The sequence below is a fragment of the Glycine soja genome, chromosome 7 (genome assembly GCF_004193775.1).
Source record: "Glycine soja cultivar W05 chromosome 7, ASM419377v2, whole genome shotgun sequence".
Taxonomy (NCBI): Eukaryota; Viridiplantae; Streptophyta; class Magnoliopsida; order Fabales; family Fabaceae; genus Glycine; species Glycine soja.
This window is the reverse complement of record NC_041008.1, coordinates 37705061-37723138: the sequence shown is the minus strand read 5'-3', so window position 1 is coordinate 37723138 and position 18078 is coordinate 37705061. Positions and strand designations below refer to the sequence as shown.

General features: G+C 29.0%; 1 protein-coding gene across 1 annotated transcript; it reads right to left on the bottom strand.

Moving 5' to 3' along the window:
- Positions 1-591: 591 nt before the first annotated feature.
- Positions 592-4173, bottom strand: LOC114419462 ((3S,6E)-nerolidol synthase 1-like). The gene is made up of 7 exons (XM_028385134.1): positions 3976-4173; positions 3548-3824; positions 2717-3095; positions 2409-2627; positions 2186-2324; positions 1447-1695; positions 592-983 (listed from the first exon to the last, which is right to left on the bottom strand). Exons 1-7 carry the CDS (start codon positions 4144-4146, stop codon positions 696-698), a joined length of 1722 nt encoding a protein of 573 aa, XP_028240935.1. The 5' UTR covers positions 4147-4173; the 3' UTR covers positions 592-695.
- Between the last annotated feature and the right edge of the window lie 13905 nt (positions 4174-18078).

The following is an 18078-nucleotide window of genomic DNA, read 5'->3' as shown; positions in this document are numbered from 1 at the left end:
AACATATGTAACATTAAAAAATATACCAAAATTTTGAAATTTTTAAAATATGAAGACTAAATATTTCTATTTTAAAATAAGAAGACTAAAATTATAGATTTTTTAAAAAAAATAGGAAGAACAAATGTCTCAATTTTAAAATAAAATTACAGATTAAATAAAATAAAAGAATTAAAATTACATTTAAACTAATTTTTTTATCGACAAATATTAATTTATTAAAATATTAATTTTTATTAGTAACCTTTTTCCTTTTTCATTATCTCTTAATTAATCATTCAACTCAGTTTCTATCTCAATGTAAGTCACATGTTAGGTGATCTACGGTAAATCCCCGGTGCTTCTGGTACCCTATTATTCTTATATATAATATATTCTTTTGCTGGAAAAAAATCTCTTTAAGATATAGTAAGAAATTAGTGAACCATCTTTCCCTTATAGTAAGGAATTAAAAGTATAAAATTTTAAATAAGATTTTTATTTTACAATGATTTTTAGTACTTCAGTTACGTAATTTTAATAAATAAAATATTTATTAATTCATTATTCAGTACTCTTAGTCTTAGAACACGAATTTACAAAATCTTGTAGTTAATTAAACTTATTTTCTATAAAATTTAGTATGAGAAAATAGTGAACCATTATGGAACTTCCTTCAATCAGTGAGGTCAATTTATTTTAGGCCAACCTAGAGATTAAAGAAAATCATCATAAAGCAATGACTTGACTTGCTCCTCTAGCCCTGGAAGGGACTGTTTGTCGTCATAACTATACATCAATGGTACCATCCTTGCAAGATTGAGTGAGGCCTTAGTGAATGTCGAATGGAAATGGTTACCAAACAAGCACTCTTGGTTGAGGCTCTTCCATGCATCGGAGATCTTACTCATCACCCTTTTTCTTGCTGTTCTCGTCGTGTAGTGTGGGTGATCCATCATGAGACAATTCACGTACGATCCATCATTGCCTTGTTGATTCTCGTCCTGTCATAGTCATAAAAACAATTAAACATTTGCATAACTAATATAATCTTAGACATTTTTGTTTTATTCTTAGTAAAAAATCATATCCCTCAATTCATTCAATCAAATTGTAACGTGTAATTGTTGTTCAAGAAAATTTTACACTGATGAAAACTGATATAATATATTTTTCTTTTTTAAATAAATGTCTTATTTAAATATATTTTTTCTTCAACAAATTAGGTTTATTTTATATAAGAATAATGATATATAAACAATTATATATTTGGGGTAAATAACATATGGTGTTAATGCAGAAGACAAAAATAGTAGTAAGTCTAGACTCCAAATTTGGGGTGAATGAAGGTAGGGAAAAAAAGAAAGAAAGAAAAAAGTAAAAAGATGTTAAAAGTGATGAGATAAAAATAAAAATAAAAATAAAAAAATGGAGTGGAAAACATATGTACACGTAGAATCTCTTTACCTCTGCATTTCCCAAGTCATCCCAAAGTCGAAGAATTGTTGCGGGGGAAGAAATGATGTCAGGGTTTCTGTCTATGATCTTAATATTTTCCTCTGTTAATCCATGCCCCAAAAGAAAGAAAGCATGAACCATCACAATATGCACTCCAGAGCTTACTATTCCATTCTTTAAGTATTCTTCGGCACTGGGCAAGTTCCCAGAAGCAAACCATTTTGCTTCAACTAGGAAGGCTTTGCACAAACTCTTCCACTGCAGTAAAATGAACAATCTATTCACATTCTATGATAATCAGGATATTAAGAGTCAATTAGGATAAACTTTTCAATATATAAGGAAAAGAAAATTTATAAACCAAACTTCATGCATATGTTTGAACTTTTTCAAAGGCTCTCATCTACTTTCTCTATACTTTAATAAACTAAACTTGTTAAAACTTCACATTCTTAGAAAATTAACGTTTTACAATTGAAAAGTTTAATAAGCTAAAACTACTCTAAACTGGGCCAATATGCATATAAGTAAAGAAGCTGTGTTGTAACCAACATGTTGTTGGTTTGAGTGATACCGAGTTTGATTTTCTTAAACAATCTCGAATTGAGTCTTATAGATAGAAAAAAAACATAATTGGACAAAGAGACTCCACCAAAGGTAGCCTATCAGATTTCGGAGGAGATTAGTATCGATAAAGCAGGCGGATATTCCGCATGATAACTAAAAAAAGTGTGTTGTAACTAATTACCGCATGTTGTAGAGAGTCTATGGGGTTCCACCCGTGCTTCTGATAGACCTTGGAGCTGATTTCATTTGTGAGATTGTAGAGAACTCCGAAACATGCCTTCATGTAATCTGGTAGCTGCTCAATTGCTGTAATATCCCATCTGCAATATTCAAAAATCATTAATCATTTTTTTAATTTCTTTTCGTCTATGAAAACTCTTACTATCAATAAGTGTTGCATTTACCTGCAAACAGCTTCTGTGAAAAGAGTTAATTCATCTAGTGTCCCATAAACATCGAAAATGTCATCTATTATGTAGATTAAAGATATTGGTTTTGTGAGCTCAACCCTTTCCTCTGACAAAGTAGGATCCGTGAAACATGCCAATGACCAAATGTACCATTTAAGTGGTTGATTTCTTGCATACATTAACTCGTTGGCTAAACCAAGCCCTGTCCACCAGCTGCAAAACAATTGAACCATGAGGACTAAGCTTTTGTAATGACAAAGTAAAGTATTAGTCCTTAAAAAGTTAAAGTTAAATTTTCATACTTTGAAATTTGAGTAATCTCTCGATGGTACATGCATTGCAGCAAACTGAAATCCATTTTCGCCACTTCTTTTAAGGAACCTAACCATGTATTCGTGGCATCGAAATCACCAAAGAAATTTCTAGCAGTAAACATGGGCAAGCTTTTGTGGAAAGGTTGTTCTAAGGTTCTCTTCACAAACTTAGCTTCAAGATTATGGATATCTATACAATCCAACTTTTCCTTTAGGACTGGGCCACTAAATTCACCAGCTTCAGCAAGTGTGTCTTCCCCTGCTATGCCTAACGGTGAGGCTTCATATAACTCTACCATTCCCTTTATATTTTCACCAAGTTTTTGGTTGAACTTTCCCTCCTTGTTTGTGAACTTGTGAAACACCTCTGGTATTTCCAATGAACAAACATTTTAGTCTTCCAATATCAAAAGGGAAAGCAATCATTCTTAAGCTTTGGCAAAGGGGACGGAAAAAGAATAATATTTTTTCACATATTTAATGTAGTTGAGTTTAAGAGTCTATTCAATTTTTTACATTAAAAATTAGTTGAGTTTTCTAATTAATAAAATTCAATTATGTATCTTAAAGATGGATGGAGACCATAATAGTCTTATGTAATTTTTTTAGATAGATATCTTTCACAGACAATTATGTTTAAGTTAAGCAAGTTCATTGTATTGAGCAAAACTTTCCCTCCAATATCTAACCAAACTGCATACAAGCTATGCACAATATATTGTTTTATGGTTTTTAGCATAGTAGGGGGTCGGTGTATGAATGATAGTATAAAAAATTAGGCACGTGAAAATATCATTTTCAGAGGGATTAGAAACAAACCTTCGGGCACAAAGAAACCTTGTTGTCTCAATAGCCTGAAGCGAAGTGCAATCTCATGAATATCATCACCATAATAACCACCCGCAATAGTAGTAGAATTCACATATTGCCTCCTTAGGAATTCTTCAATTTCCTCTTGGAAGTGGTAATCAATATTTAGGCGCTGCATGGCATCAATCATGTACAAACCTCTTAATGAATTTTCACCCACAGTGTTCATAAATTCATTCTTGACCACCTCCAGTTTGTCTGAGTGATTAATGCTGATGAGATCTCCCTGCCAAAGAAAGTACACAATTACTTCAAAACCCTTGATGTTAAATTTCTTTTTTTTTTTCGTGTGTGCGTGCGTGTGTTTGCTATCATTTTCAAGTTACAACGAGAAGATTAGCAAGACACTAGTATAATTAAAATTTGGAAATACATACAGTTTTTGTGAATAATGCGCTAGATCTTTCTTCTTGAACAATGTTCCATTTGTTGGCAATGTGAAGAGAATCAAGTTTAGCAGGATTGAAGCTTTGAGAAAGCTGAGCCTTTGTTGTCATAATTTGATGAGGTTTGAAAGAAAAAATGCACGTTTTGAAATGCAGTGCCATGGCAAACAAAATATGAGCAAGCTAAGTCAGCGCTAGATAGATAGATAGGATAGCCTTGAGATGAATCAATTAGCCACATTTATAGGCAGGGGCGGACCCACGTTGAGGCTATAGCCACACCAGTATTTTTGAAATTATAATTTTAACTAAAAAAATTTTAAGTTAGTTTATTAAATTAAAAATATTTAGTAAAATTAACTATTATGCTAATTGATAAATAAAAAAATAACCTAAAGAACATGTAATTATAACAAAAATCATTAGTTTTAATTTTTAAGATAATTTTTTATACTTATTATTTTTGTTTAAATATTAAATATTTACTTATGTTAAATAATATAATGTTAAAAATAACGTTTTTTTATAATTACACGTTCTCAGTTTATTTTATTTTTTTTACAAAGGTTACATGTTCGTAGTTATAAATCAGTACTAAGTTATGATATCAAAATAATAAACATATAATATTAAAATAAAATTTTAATGAAATAAATATATAACCTAGAGATAACTAATGTAATAGGTTATACTCCGGATAATAACTTTATGACTACTCCTACGATTCAAAAGGATAGAGACAAGAATTGCTTCGGGACAAACAAGTATCTCAATTTGCTAAATTGATTGAAGAGGGTCAGATAGAGACCGGTAGTGGATTAAATCAAGAATCGTCTATTACTAAAGTGGGTGACACTCGTTGGGGTTCCCACTTTAGGACTTTCACTAGTTTGATAACTATATATGGTGTCATTATTAAGGTATTTGAAGAAGTCGGGAAAGATATGTCATTTGAAAAATATGGTGAAACTATGTTTTTGCTACATGTGCTTCAATCCTTTGATTTTATTTTCATGTTATACCTAATGGTTGAGATTTTAGTATTTACAAATGATTTAAGTGTAACGCTACAAAAGCGTGATCAAGATCTTTTGAATGTTTTATCACTTGTCAAAGCCACCAAAGAAGAATTACAAGAAATGAGGAATGATGGATGGGAAGAACTTATATCTAAGGTTATGAAAATTTGCAATAAACATGATATTGATGTGCCTGATTTGGATGCACTGTATGTGCAAGGGAAGAAACCTAGACGACATGCTACCAATTAGTGTTTTCTAATTTGCATCATTATAAGCATGATTATTTATTTAGTGTTTTAGATTTGTAGTTGCATGAGCTCAATGCTAGGTTTGATGAAGATAATACTGAACTTTTATAATGTGTTTCATGTTTGAGTCCCTCATCATCATTTGAAGCTTTTGATGTGAAAAAATTGTTGAGGATGGTTGAACTTTATCCAAATGATTTTGTAGATGTGTCGGAAGTGGTGGTGCGACATCAGCTTCAGAATTATGTTAAAAATGTTCGATGTGATCTAAAATTTGCAAAGTTAAAAGGACTTTCAGACCTTTTTGCAAAACTTGTGGAAACAATAAAGTGTAACACATTTGATATAGTTTATAGGCTTCTGAAGTTGGCTTTAGTCTTGCCAGTAGCAACTGCAAGCATGAAACGTGTTTTTTCAGCTATGAAGTTTGTGAAGAGTCAGCTATGTAACAAAATAGGTGATCAATGATTAAATGATTGTCTTGTAACTTTTATAGAAAGAGATATTCTTGAGACAATCAATAATGATGTTATTTTAGCTCATTTTCAAAAAATGGGTAGTAGACGATTTTCATTGTAAATACATTTTATTAAACAATATTATTTCTTATTTTCAATATATTTTAGTCTATAATTTCTTTTATATTTTAGTCATACTGATATTTATTGTTTGGATTCGTCCCTCTTTACATGTCACGAGGGAGAAGGTTTGGTGTATTTCGAAATTTAGCTCACAAAATCACATTGCTTAGTATGAAGAACAACGTGTTATTTGGCTTCGTGTGGATTAAAATTTAAACGTGGACCGGTCACCAGGCCCATGCATGGCCGGTAGCCGGTACAAAGCTGATTGAGCACATCGGATAATCATGCTTTTCTTTGTACTATGTACTTTGTATCCAAAGAATTTGCTCTGCAATAATAAAAAAGTGGAGTATGAAATGCTTTACACTATTATAACAACCGCACTGAAAGTTGCAAGTCATAACATTTAAGAAGTTAACAGTCGGGCGTGGTGCTTGCGTCTCAATCTAACTATTTCAATCATTGCTCTCTAGAAAAAAAAATGTAACAAACACGTGACAGATTCACAAATATAGTTTTTTTTAAGTAAAAAAATTGATTTTTAAAAGGACTCAAACTTTATAATTAAGGAGTAAGTTAAACTTGTAAATAAATAATATTTATTAGAATATTTTTATAATCATCTGTTGGATAAGTGATAATCAATTTAATAATGTTCTTTAAACATAAATTTTATAAATTATTGTCAAGTCTAAGTATATGTTTAATATTTATATAAAAATATTAAATTATGTTTAATATGTTTTATAGTTAAAAAATCATGTATAAGATATTTTCTAATTAGTTGGTAGAGTAAAAATTTTAAATGACAGTCATGGCTATTGATCTCTAAACTTATTTAAGACAAGAAATTTCGTGTCCAATTATATTTTTATTACTTAGTCTTGATGTATAACTGACAATAATTTAAAATTAGATTTGGATTAACTATAAAATATATTCCAGTAAATAATTATATCTAATTATTGCTATAATCAATTAGAGAAATAAGTTTTATGTTTAAATGTGATAAATAAAAATTAATTTAAGATAATATTTTTCATTTAATTATCTAAAAATAATAATTTATATAAAAAATAATGTACGAATTTTTTTTATGATACTGCATTTAAAATAACTAATTCTTGGAGATAAAAAAAAGCTAAACGAAACATGATAATCATAAGCACCAAAATTATGCTTAAGTTAAAAAGATTTTTCTTATTAAAACAACTATCATCGATTATTCATTCGATCACACCAGTCTCTATTTTTTTTATAAGAAAAAAAAAACTTTTAGCCTTAATCAAGTTTTGCCCCCGAAAATCTAGATGCTGAAAAAAATCTAATCTTTATATAAACTGCTAACCAGAATTTAAGATAAGATTATTCAAAAAATGCATGGTCCTCATCCTATATATATATATATATATATATGCCTCTAGTCATCATGGTGCGTATGTTGGTACAAAAATATATAAATATTTTGGAACGTGTGTTTGGCAATTCAGAAGAAAAGAAGTATCTTCAGCTAAAATATACACACACATACGTGTGTCGAGATTTAAAGTCACGTAAAAAGTTCCTCCAGGTACACATTCTAATTAAAACAAAAAAAATTAAGTTTTAAGTTATCAAAAAGTGTTCTAAATCTAACAAGTTGAGCTATTTAAGTAAATATAATAATTTCTTATTAGTATTTTATTATCTTAAATTTTTATAATGTATTAAAATTATATATTTATTTAACTTTATAAATATTAAACATATTGACTTATGTTAATAGTGAAACCCACAAACTTATTGAAAGATAAATTTAAGTCTTATTTAAATATCTCACTGTAAAATAAGTTTTTGAATGAACTATCATGAATATCATATTAATTAACCTTAAAATTAAAGTAAGCTTATATTATAAATAAGTTAAACTTGACTCTTGTAGTCTATCTATTTTTTCCTTTGCCACATGTTTTGGTTAACTATTTTAAAAATTTTCATACTTTATAGTTATTTTATATTGGATTCTTTTTTCATTGACATATTCATCAATTAACCTATTTAAATACAGGTTAGACCTATCTAAAAGCGTTTTAATATAAAATAGATTTTTGAGTAAGCTAATAAGTTAAGCTTTAAAAAAAATCAAGTTATGCCTAAAAAAAACTATAACGCATAACAAAATCAAACTGGAATTATTATTTTTTTTGTAAAATAGGTCATACTATTTTAGCAAATTAAAATGGAGATTCCGATCGACATTGGTAAATGATTTTTATAAACATGCATTTTTTTCATTTTCTTATCTTTTTATCTCTTTATTTCTTTCTCATTTCGTTATTTATCACTTTCTTTTTTTCTTTTTTTCATTTATGTCTCTTTTTTTTTTCTTTCCATGCATCCAAATTAGGGTTGTTTATCATTTTTCTTTACGAATACAGAGATACATATACACCACGTTATTATGTTCAAAGGTAGTTCATGATATAATCCCTGCCACTGAAAATATTTCGGTTCTTAAGCTTGTGCCACACGTTGTACTATTGTCTGAATGAAGGTGACACAATAATAAGAGGAACGAAAGAAATATGTGGCTTCTAAATTTATCACACAATCAAGAACTAGTAGTACAAATTAATACTTGACTAAAATTCATCGCGAAACACGAAATAGGTGACCATAGAAATCCTAAAGCAGTAAAATTTGACTTGATCTTATTGAGCTTTTAATACAAGGACCTCGTATGAAATTAGATACTTCTTTCGTTATATTATAATTGTCGAGAAGAAGAAAATTGTTTCAAAATAATAATTTTATAATGTAATATTAATTTTTTTATTTATATTTTTTAAAATATCAATGAATTGTAAAAATAAAAAGTAAATTAATAATAATAAATTTTATTGTGTAAAATTATTATTCTCTTAAATTTATTTATTAATTTTTTATCTATATAAAATAATTTACGATAATTTATAACAATATATATAAAGGAGATATTCCTTTTTGTGTCTATATTTACATGAACGCTTTTACCATTTAATTATACTGCAATCTGATATTCTCTTTCAACTTCAATTGTAACACTCAGCAGTTAAAGGATAAAATAAAATAAAAATGTAAAACACAAATTAAATTGATGTAAAGTTATCTGTCCACTCTCTTCCAAGTAGTGTTCTTTCTCTCTTCCTTTTATTAATTTGTCATTCATATTGTTGTAACTTGTCGTTTGTAGGATGGCCTCATGTGGAACATGCAAAGGACAGGACCCGCAATAGCAACAACATGCCAAATGACTGGAATAGGGACAGGCTGAATTGCATCTTTTTACGTTTTCCTTTGCTCATTGAAATTTTCATAAACATCATCACAAGCATAGTTACTAAAATTTCTATTTATTTGCATCTACATATTTGTCTAATTGTTTTTTCTGTGTGCAAATATATACTTGAACTGGGAAGAGGCATTGCTCTCTCTAAAATTAAGTACCTGCCCTTTCTCTAGAGAACCAGCATTTTGTTTCATTACTAGACTATTGAAACATAAAATCGCAACATTCCTTCAATTTTCAACTGCTTTTTTTTTTACCCATTTTAGTTGTTAACCCACCCCACTTTCCCATTCTATATTCAACCTCATTTCTTTTTGCCATTTTACTTGATTAGTAGTGCAACGGTTGGATTTTTTAGGCTTCATTCTTATGTGGAGTAAAGGTCCAAATGACAATACTCATTTTATCACATTTATTTAAGTGGAGAGAGGTGAGAGACTCATTTAAGAGGGGAAAACCAGTTACAAAATATTGAGAGAGAAAAAATCGTTCTGGTTTTCACACACCCACCAAAGAGTATTTTTCAGATTGTAACTGCGGATTTGTTCACCGTTGGATCAGGCTGACTTTTGGATAGCAGGTTATTCTACACACGTGATACTTTAAATTGTCGGGTTGGATCGTCAAAAAGATACCTAGATAGAGATAATTGTTTCGCATTCTATGCTCTATATATTTGGGGTTTCATCTTCTTGTATCTATTGTACCAATTAGGGGTCTGTTTTGATTTAACTTTTGTAGCACGTTTCAGTATACTTGTTGAAGACTCTGGTGTATCTTTATTGTATATAGTAAAATTATTTCTTTGGTCTGGATTGATGCAAGCTCCATTGGAGCTTGTAGGCCTAGGATCTTCTTCATCAATGGATTCCTTTGCTTCTTGGAAGATGAATGGCAGCGGAATGGAGAAAGGAAGAGAGAGAGGAGACGCCACTTCAAGGAGAAGATGAGTCTAGAAGAAGCTCACCACCATAGGAGGCCATGGATAAGAGCTTGGAGGAAGAAGGAGATGAATGAGGGGAGAGGGAGAGAAGAGCACGAAATTTTGTGCTCTAAATGAGCTTTGAAATCTGAAGTTTAATATTCAAATGATCAAAGTTCAAAAAAATGCACACACATGACCTCTATTTATAGCCTAAGTGTCACACAAAATTGGAGAGAAATTCAAATTTCACTTGAATTTGAAATTGAATTTGTAGAGCCAAACTTTGGAGCCAAAATTTCACTAATTATGATTAGTGAATTTTAGTTATGGTTCAGCCCACTAATCCAAGATCAATTCCAAGATTCTCCACTAAGTGTGCTTAGGTGTCATGAGGCATGAAAAGCATGAAGGACATGCACAAAGTGTGACTATATGATGTGGCAATGGGGTGTAGTAAGCAAATGCTCACCTCCCCCTCTAAAATTTAATTTGATTGGGCTTCTACCAATTCAATTAAATTTATTTCCAACCACACACATCAAATATCCACTTAGTGCATGTGAAATTACAAAACTACCCCTAATACAAAAACTAGTCTAGGTGCCCAAAAATACAAGGGCTAAAAAATCCTATATTTCTAGGGTACCCTACCTACAATATGGAACCCTAAATACAAGGACCAAATATATTGACATCCTAGTCTAATATGTACAAAGATAATTGGACCCAACCTTGGCCCATGGGCTCAGAAATCTACCCTAAGGTTCATGAGAACCTTAGGGCCTTCTTCAGCAGCTCTAGCCCAATCTTCTTGGAGCCTCTTGCTTATGGTTCTAGTGATTGGTCCCTTCCTAGGGAGGATTGCATCATGGATGATCCATGATTTTTTCCCTTTCATTGAGGATTTTCCTCGTTAAAAAAATTATGTTTCATGTGTGATTTTACTTAACTTCTATTTTGTATTCTATTTTATTAGTACTCCTTACAGGGTCATGTAAGTTTTTGGGAAATTTATTTTTGCGGCCTATTGCCCTATTATAGATTGACCTGTTTTCTCCATCATAAATAATATTATTATCCACGGGTATTTGATGGTCCTTTTGATCATTTTACTTGGTTAGTAGTGCAACAACCACTTACATTGACAATTTATATTGGTGGAAATGGTTAGTACAATGGAGAGTAATGATAACATTAATGAGGAATATGAAGAGACACATGATTCACACCTAAATTGTAGTTAAAATCTTACTTGATTATAGGAATGAAAGTTATGAAGTAGCTAGTTTCAACAAAAAAAATTAATTGTACCCAAAAAATAATATAAGTATAAATTGGTACCCAAAAAATAATATATATATATATATATATATATATATATATATATATATATATATATATATATATATATATATATATAGGTTGGCCTATCAGGCTTATAAAGCTTTTTAATAAGCTTAAGTCTGGTCTATTTAATTTAATAGACTTTTAAAAAAATCTGAGTCTAACATTTTAATTAAATAGATCAGGTCAAGTTTTATGTAGGTCAGGTCGTAGGCCCCTGTAGGTCGGTCTGACTTATTCTCACCCCTAATGCATATGTTCTCAAAGGAGCATAATTTCATTAGTGGGTTTGCTTTCATTCATCCATGCTATAGATTGCTTTATTTTTTTCTAATTATTTTCTTTCTCAATTTTTACGTAGTTTCTTTGTTTTTTTTTATGATTGTACTATTTTGTTTGTAATACTTTTTTTGTCTCTTATCTTAATCTCATTCCACTTCCATTTGCTATAAGTCATGACTTGACCCCTTTCTAAGTGAAGAAACATAGCATCTTCTTGCCAAACAAATTTGGGTCTACTATTATTCTTCACCGCTTGAGCTACAAGATTTCTAATTTATTTGCCATAGGATTTGTTTAGAGAAGTAAAACTTGATGGCTCTTAAATACTTAAGATTTCATAGCTTTTATCAACCAGTTTTGGTATGTTGTATTTTATTTGTAATTTATATACTTCTATCAATGTTGATTTGTATAAAAAAAAAAAAAACTATCAATGTCTTGCTGTAATTTTATAAACCATGTGTAGATTCTCTTCTTAGCCTCTAATTGTCCATTTCCTTCCGAACATAGGCCACAAAAGGTAGCTTTGCGAGACTTATTCATATGTGAAATTGTATATTTGTAATGGAAAAAACAATCATGTACTTCACATTACTAATACAGTGTTTTGAATCATAAGATAAGTCAAAATATTGGTGTAGTTTGAAATTTTAAAATTAAAAGAAATTGCCCGATTTTAAATAATATTAATTTGAAAATTAAAAGAAATTGCCCGATTTTAAAGCTTTGACAGTTGTTAAATAACGGTAGTATAGTACTTTATTAGAATATTCAATAAGAGAGTAATAGGGTAATTTGTAATTTTAAAATAAAAATAATTAACAGATTTTAAATAATAGTAGTTTAGAATTTTAAAATTAAAAAAATGCCAATTTTTAAACAGTAGCGGTCTAGAATTTTAAAATTAAAACAAATGGAAGTTTTTAAATAATTGTGGTTTACGTTTTTCAATTCTAAAAATGGAGAAAAATAACTACTTTATACAGCCAAGCAATTAATTAACAAATAATATTGGTTTATCCAATTAAGCAATTAAAAAATATCAACCAATTTAACATAAAATACGTATTAAAATAAATATAAATTACCGTAAATAGTAGAGCCACAAGAATAAAAGAAAAATAGAAACAAACACATATTGAGCAAAATAATTTATAAACTAAAACTAACACATGTCAATAGTTTAATTTAAATGCATAGTTAATATATTAAATCCAATTACAGATTGATGTGTATGATAAATTTATAATCTTTTATAATAAAGGTTATTTTAAGAATTATTTCTTTTTAATGATAGAATAAAAATATTTACATAATCAACATATAATAATTTAAGTCAGTACACTTTTTTTAAGGGATTTAACTCTATACACTAATTAATATAAACAACAAATATTGAGTAGTGAGAAAATTAATAAATTAACTAACTAAAAACAATATAAAACAAAGAAAAAACATACCGATAAAATTCATCAAACACAAAATAATTTATTCAGCAAATTAATATACACATCAATTCATATAATAAAAATAATATTACTAAACTAAAATTAATATATGTTAATACACAATAAGAAAAAATATTATAATATATCAAATTTAACTTAATAAAATGTGATAACAAAATAAAAATATCGACATATAGATGTGTAATGCCTTTATTTCTGCTATAATAATAATAATAATAATAATAATAATAATAATAATAATAATAATAATAGTAATGTTATGTTTTTCATAATTGATTTTATAAGTAATTTAGTTAAATTACAAAAGTAATTGAATTTAATTTTAGTGCTTAAATGAATTAATTAATTTATAAGTTAGTGATTGGATTACTTGTGTACGTGGTTAGTGAGTTTTACTGATCTAAGAGGATGAGTTTTAGTTTATGTTAGAAATGTGAATATATATAATAAGACTTATATGTTAAATGATGGAATGCCTAGAGTCATAAATCTTTCCTAAACTCTTAAAGAATTTGAAATACAACACAAAACTTTTCTTTTTATTATCTTTTTTCTTTTAAACAAAACCTATTCCTTAAAGGATTTGAGAAATTAATTGTCTTGATCAAAGAAGATTTTTTTTTTCTTTCTTTAATGGTTGTCTCCATTGGTTGTCTCTTAGTGTCATAAGTACATTTTCTCCATTAAAAAAAAAAAAAAAAACTCTTCTCTCTCTTTTAAATTCAATTTTTGTTTTCTCAGGAGAACCTATGGAGATTCCATGGAAAACACTTAATTTTGAGATTTGAATTTAACTTTGGGTTGATTTTGGATATGATAATGCTCTTAGTAATTTTTATTATATCATTTATGTTTGTGTATATAATAATTACACTTCTTTATACCATTATACGATTGGCATGCATACTATATAAAAAATCGTATTAAACTAATATTAGTGTATACACGCTAATGCATTGTGAAATACCAATAAAAAATATTTCAATTTTAATCAAAAAAATATGAAATAAAAACGTGGATAGCTAGTAATTACAATGAAAGAGAGGAAATACATTAATAAATAAGGATGGCAGTTTCTGTTAGTGCTGTTAAATCAAAATTAATGGTCTGTTGCGGATTAAGAAAATTGAGTTATCTTAGGACTTAGCTCCGTTTGTACTTTGTACTGATATGGTCGAATGATTTTGACGGCAAAAATCTCTCGTATCGTTTATCGTATTTTAGAGTTGGAAAATGAGCAACGTAAACGGTAAACCCAATAAACCAGTGTGCGGATAGAAAGAATAAAGAAAAGTGATGAAAGTAATAAACATAATAAATAAATAGTATGATGATAAATAAATAAAAATTTAAGATTTGACACTTTATTAATCAGTTACGTTATTATTTAATAGATCTTAATTAATGATAGGTATTAAAATTAATTATAAAAAATTTCAATTAGTAAATTAAAAAAAATGAAATTTAGGTATTAAAATAAAAATGTATTATCATATTTTAATATAGTCATACTCTTACAACAATATATTATATATTGAAATTTAATTTTTATATTTATAACTTGATGAAATTCACTATAAATATCTTTACTTATTAATTAGATCCTCATATTTTATTTTTTAACCCAAATATCTAACCTAATAATAAAACTATTTCAAATAAATAAAGGTCCAACATATAAATATGTTAATAATATTTAACAAAAAATTTAGGTTACGGAGCTAATCAAGCTAGCTTATACAATTCAATTCATTTTAAAACTTATAATTTTAAGTTCACCTAATTTGTTATTATATGATATTTTTGGCTTGAGAATACAATTTTTTTTTTTACAAGAAACAATCTTATTTGAATTTGATAAAATCATAACAGGCCACAAAACTTTTCTCTCAATTATCATAATTACAAATCTAAGACTCAAACAAAAGACAACCAATCAAGTTGAAACAATCCCCCACTAATTTGTCCAAATATCATTTTGATCAGATTTCAACCTAATCATTAGTTGAGTTTTTTTCATCAAAGTCATAGAGTTATTATTATTATTAGGACCACTATCTCTCGAAGCTGACTAATATCCTAACAGTTCTTGCTATTCCAATTAACATTATCAAAGAGTAGTTCCTGACTAATTTATTTTGAACTCTTAGCTTCCAGACACAAAGCCTAAGCCACTCCCTGCAACTTAGGCTCTAATACCAACCAGAGCAGAAGAATCGTACATTAGAAATAGAGTTGGTAGTTGCTTACTACAAAGTGTCAAACAAGTTCAGTTCAACTATAAAGATTAAGCCAAGAATTAAACTAAAGCAAGAATGGAAGCAAGAAATAAACTAATGCAAGAAGGAATATAGCATAAGAAATCTTGAACAACAAAAGACTTGATTGAAACTTCAATGGAATACCATTTTATTGTAGCAACAAGGTTTATATAAGAGGAAAGAAAATAACTTAGCTTATACTCACAAGAGAACACTCCTAGAAAAAGTGCACTTTTAAGAGAAAACTCAAACTGAAATCTAGCATGCTAGTCTCTACATGAGACCCCTTATTTATAGTACTCTTTTACAAATAAAATAAACACTCATGTTGCACATTATATAATATTATATTTGAATAGTAATATTTTGAAATCTTTCTTGAAACTTGAAGGTAGTAATTGCTTCGATGATGACTTCTTTTGGAAGAAAGAGTTTTGACAGATTTTGGGACTTGAAATGTTGTCATTAGGACTGCATGTTCATGATGAAGGGATAGCGAATCTTGGTTGTATGTTGATAGCAAAATCTGTGCATGAGAGAGAAGCTTTTGGCCTTATGCAAGGCTGAATGCTCTTGGTATTCAGATTTTAAAATATGAATGTGTATCCTAATGTGGTACCATTTTGGGTCTTGCGTTGCCATCTAATTTTTGCTTAGGTGTACCTTTCATAACAGTCATCTTGGTTGTCTTGCAAAACATTTTCAGAGTCTGATGAGGCCTTGCCCTCGAGGTCCACTAATGGTGTTAAATTCATCTCTTTTAATCTTTCTTGTAATTCTTCTTTAGAGGTTGTGAAGGCCGAGGCTATCATCATCTTTTGTTTTTTTTTTACTAAAAATGATGATTCTTTATTGGTTTGGACTTTATCTCAGACCTTTTGTTGAGACATTTTTACCCATTAATCAATTTTTTCTTTTCTTACCAACGAGATATCAAATTTGCTACACCATTTAACTTGTATTGATCTAGCTAGATATTGAGTGCCTCTCTCATCAAAGAATTTTATTGAGTCTTGAATCATATCATAATCCCAGGGCATAACCCATGTTATGTCTTGGCTGACTACAAATGATAAAGGTGGTTCTTTCATTAAAATATTGACTACAAATGATAAATTAATATGATTGAACCACTTGAGGAATCATTTTGGAAACTTAAATGAAATTTTCTTTTTGCACCAGAAGAACCACGAATGTTGAAAAGGCCGAAGGTAAAGTGTTGTACCAAGCATCAATATAATCATAATAATTATATGATTGCAGAGAAATTTGTCTTGAAAAAACCTTGAATTTATAGAGTTCTTGATTCCAATCTTGAACTAAGCGTACTTTAAGGATCTTTGCTTTCGAAAAACATGATACCCTAACCCATTGGGTCGTCATGATGATCTATTACTATTGAATCTATATCAATTAGGATAAACTGATAAAATTTTCTTGTTTTTGCTGGTTCATGAGGAATGTAATAGTATTAAGGGAGAAGCCCTTTGAGCTACTTCTCTAGGGTAAAACCTAGACAATTTTTTTTTTAATTATTATTATCGACATAAGCTCTGATTTTTTCTTGATAGTTTTGATCCGAATAAGATGAATATATTATTATTATTATTATTATTATTATTATTATTATTATTATTTAATTTTTTTACATTTACAGTGATATATAATATTTATAAAAATCAACAAAAAGATGACCACATTGAATTCATACTAAGTATCATTTTATTAAAAACTTCGTACTCCATTGCCCAGAGGCTCTTCGCTATGCGAAGGTATGGGGGAGGGATATTGTACGCAGCCTTACCCTTGCATATGGAAAGATATCATTTTATTATTTAAAAAATATTATCACATTAAAATCAACAAAAATATTTTACCAATGAAAAAAGTTATCCTCTCCTTTATTTCCCTACTAACTCCAGCTATTTTTTTCTAGATTCCCATTAAAATGTTTACGGGTTTCGTACTAGAGCTTATTTTTAGGAGAATACTTCATCATTCACTCGGTATGCATCAAGCATTGCTCTATATCTGCTGCAGCTAATTAGCACCAGGGACCTTCACATAGACGCTTACGGTGCCATAGTGGCATACTTTAACTGTGTGGAGCAAAAGAAGACTTGGAATTAGAACCATCCCTATATATGTTTCCATAAGTGGTCTATCTTATTCTTTCTCTTCCCAACATAACTCTGCAGAGATAATACTAGTTTGCTTTGTAGAGGAATGTGACAATAAGAATAATATTACACTTTTATAATTATTTATAAAAGAAAAGAAAACAATATGTTTTCAAATAGAAATAGAATTGGGTATGGAAAACAAATCCTCTTTCCCAGCTTGGATATGAATCTAGCTCTTAGACGGGGTAGTGAATCAGGTAATAATAAACCTTCAAACCTTGTTTCTGGATTACCAAGCTGTATCCAAAAGTCACTACAATTTGAATTGGGCATGCTCATATCATAGTTTCTCATGAGTGTAACAATGATGAAGCCATTTTCAAATGCACAATGGCATAAAATGATCTGCCCTATAAGTTAGATCCGCAGCAAAGAACAGCTCTTGGGTGAGAAAAGGTAGTGTTCCTGCAATATCTCGTGGGATGATCATGTTTAAAACTTCAAATGTAAACACATTATACAACATTGA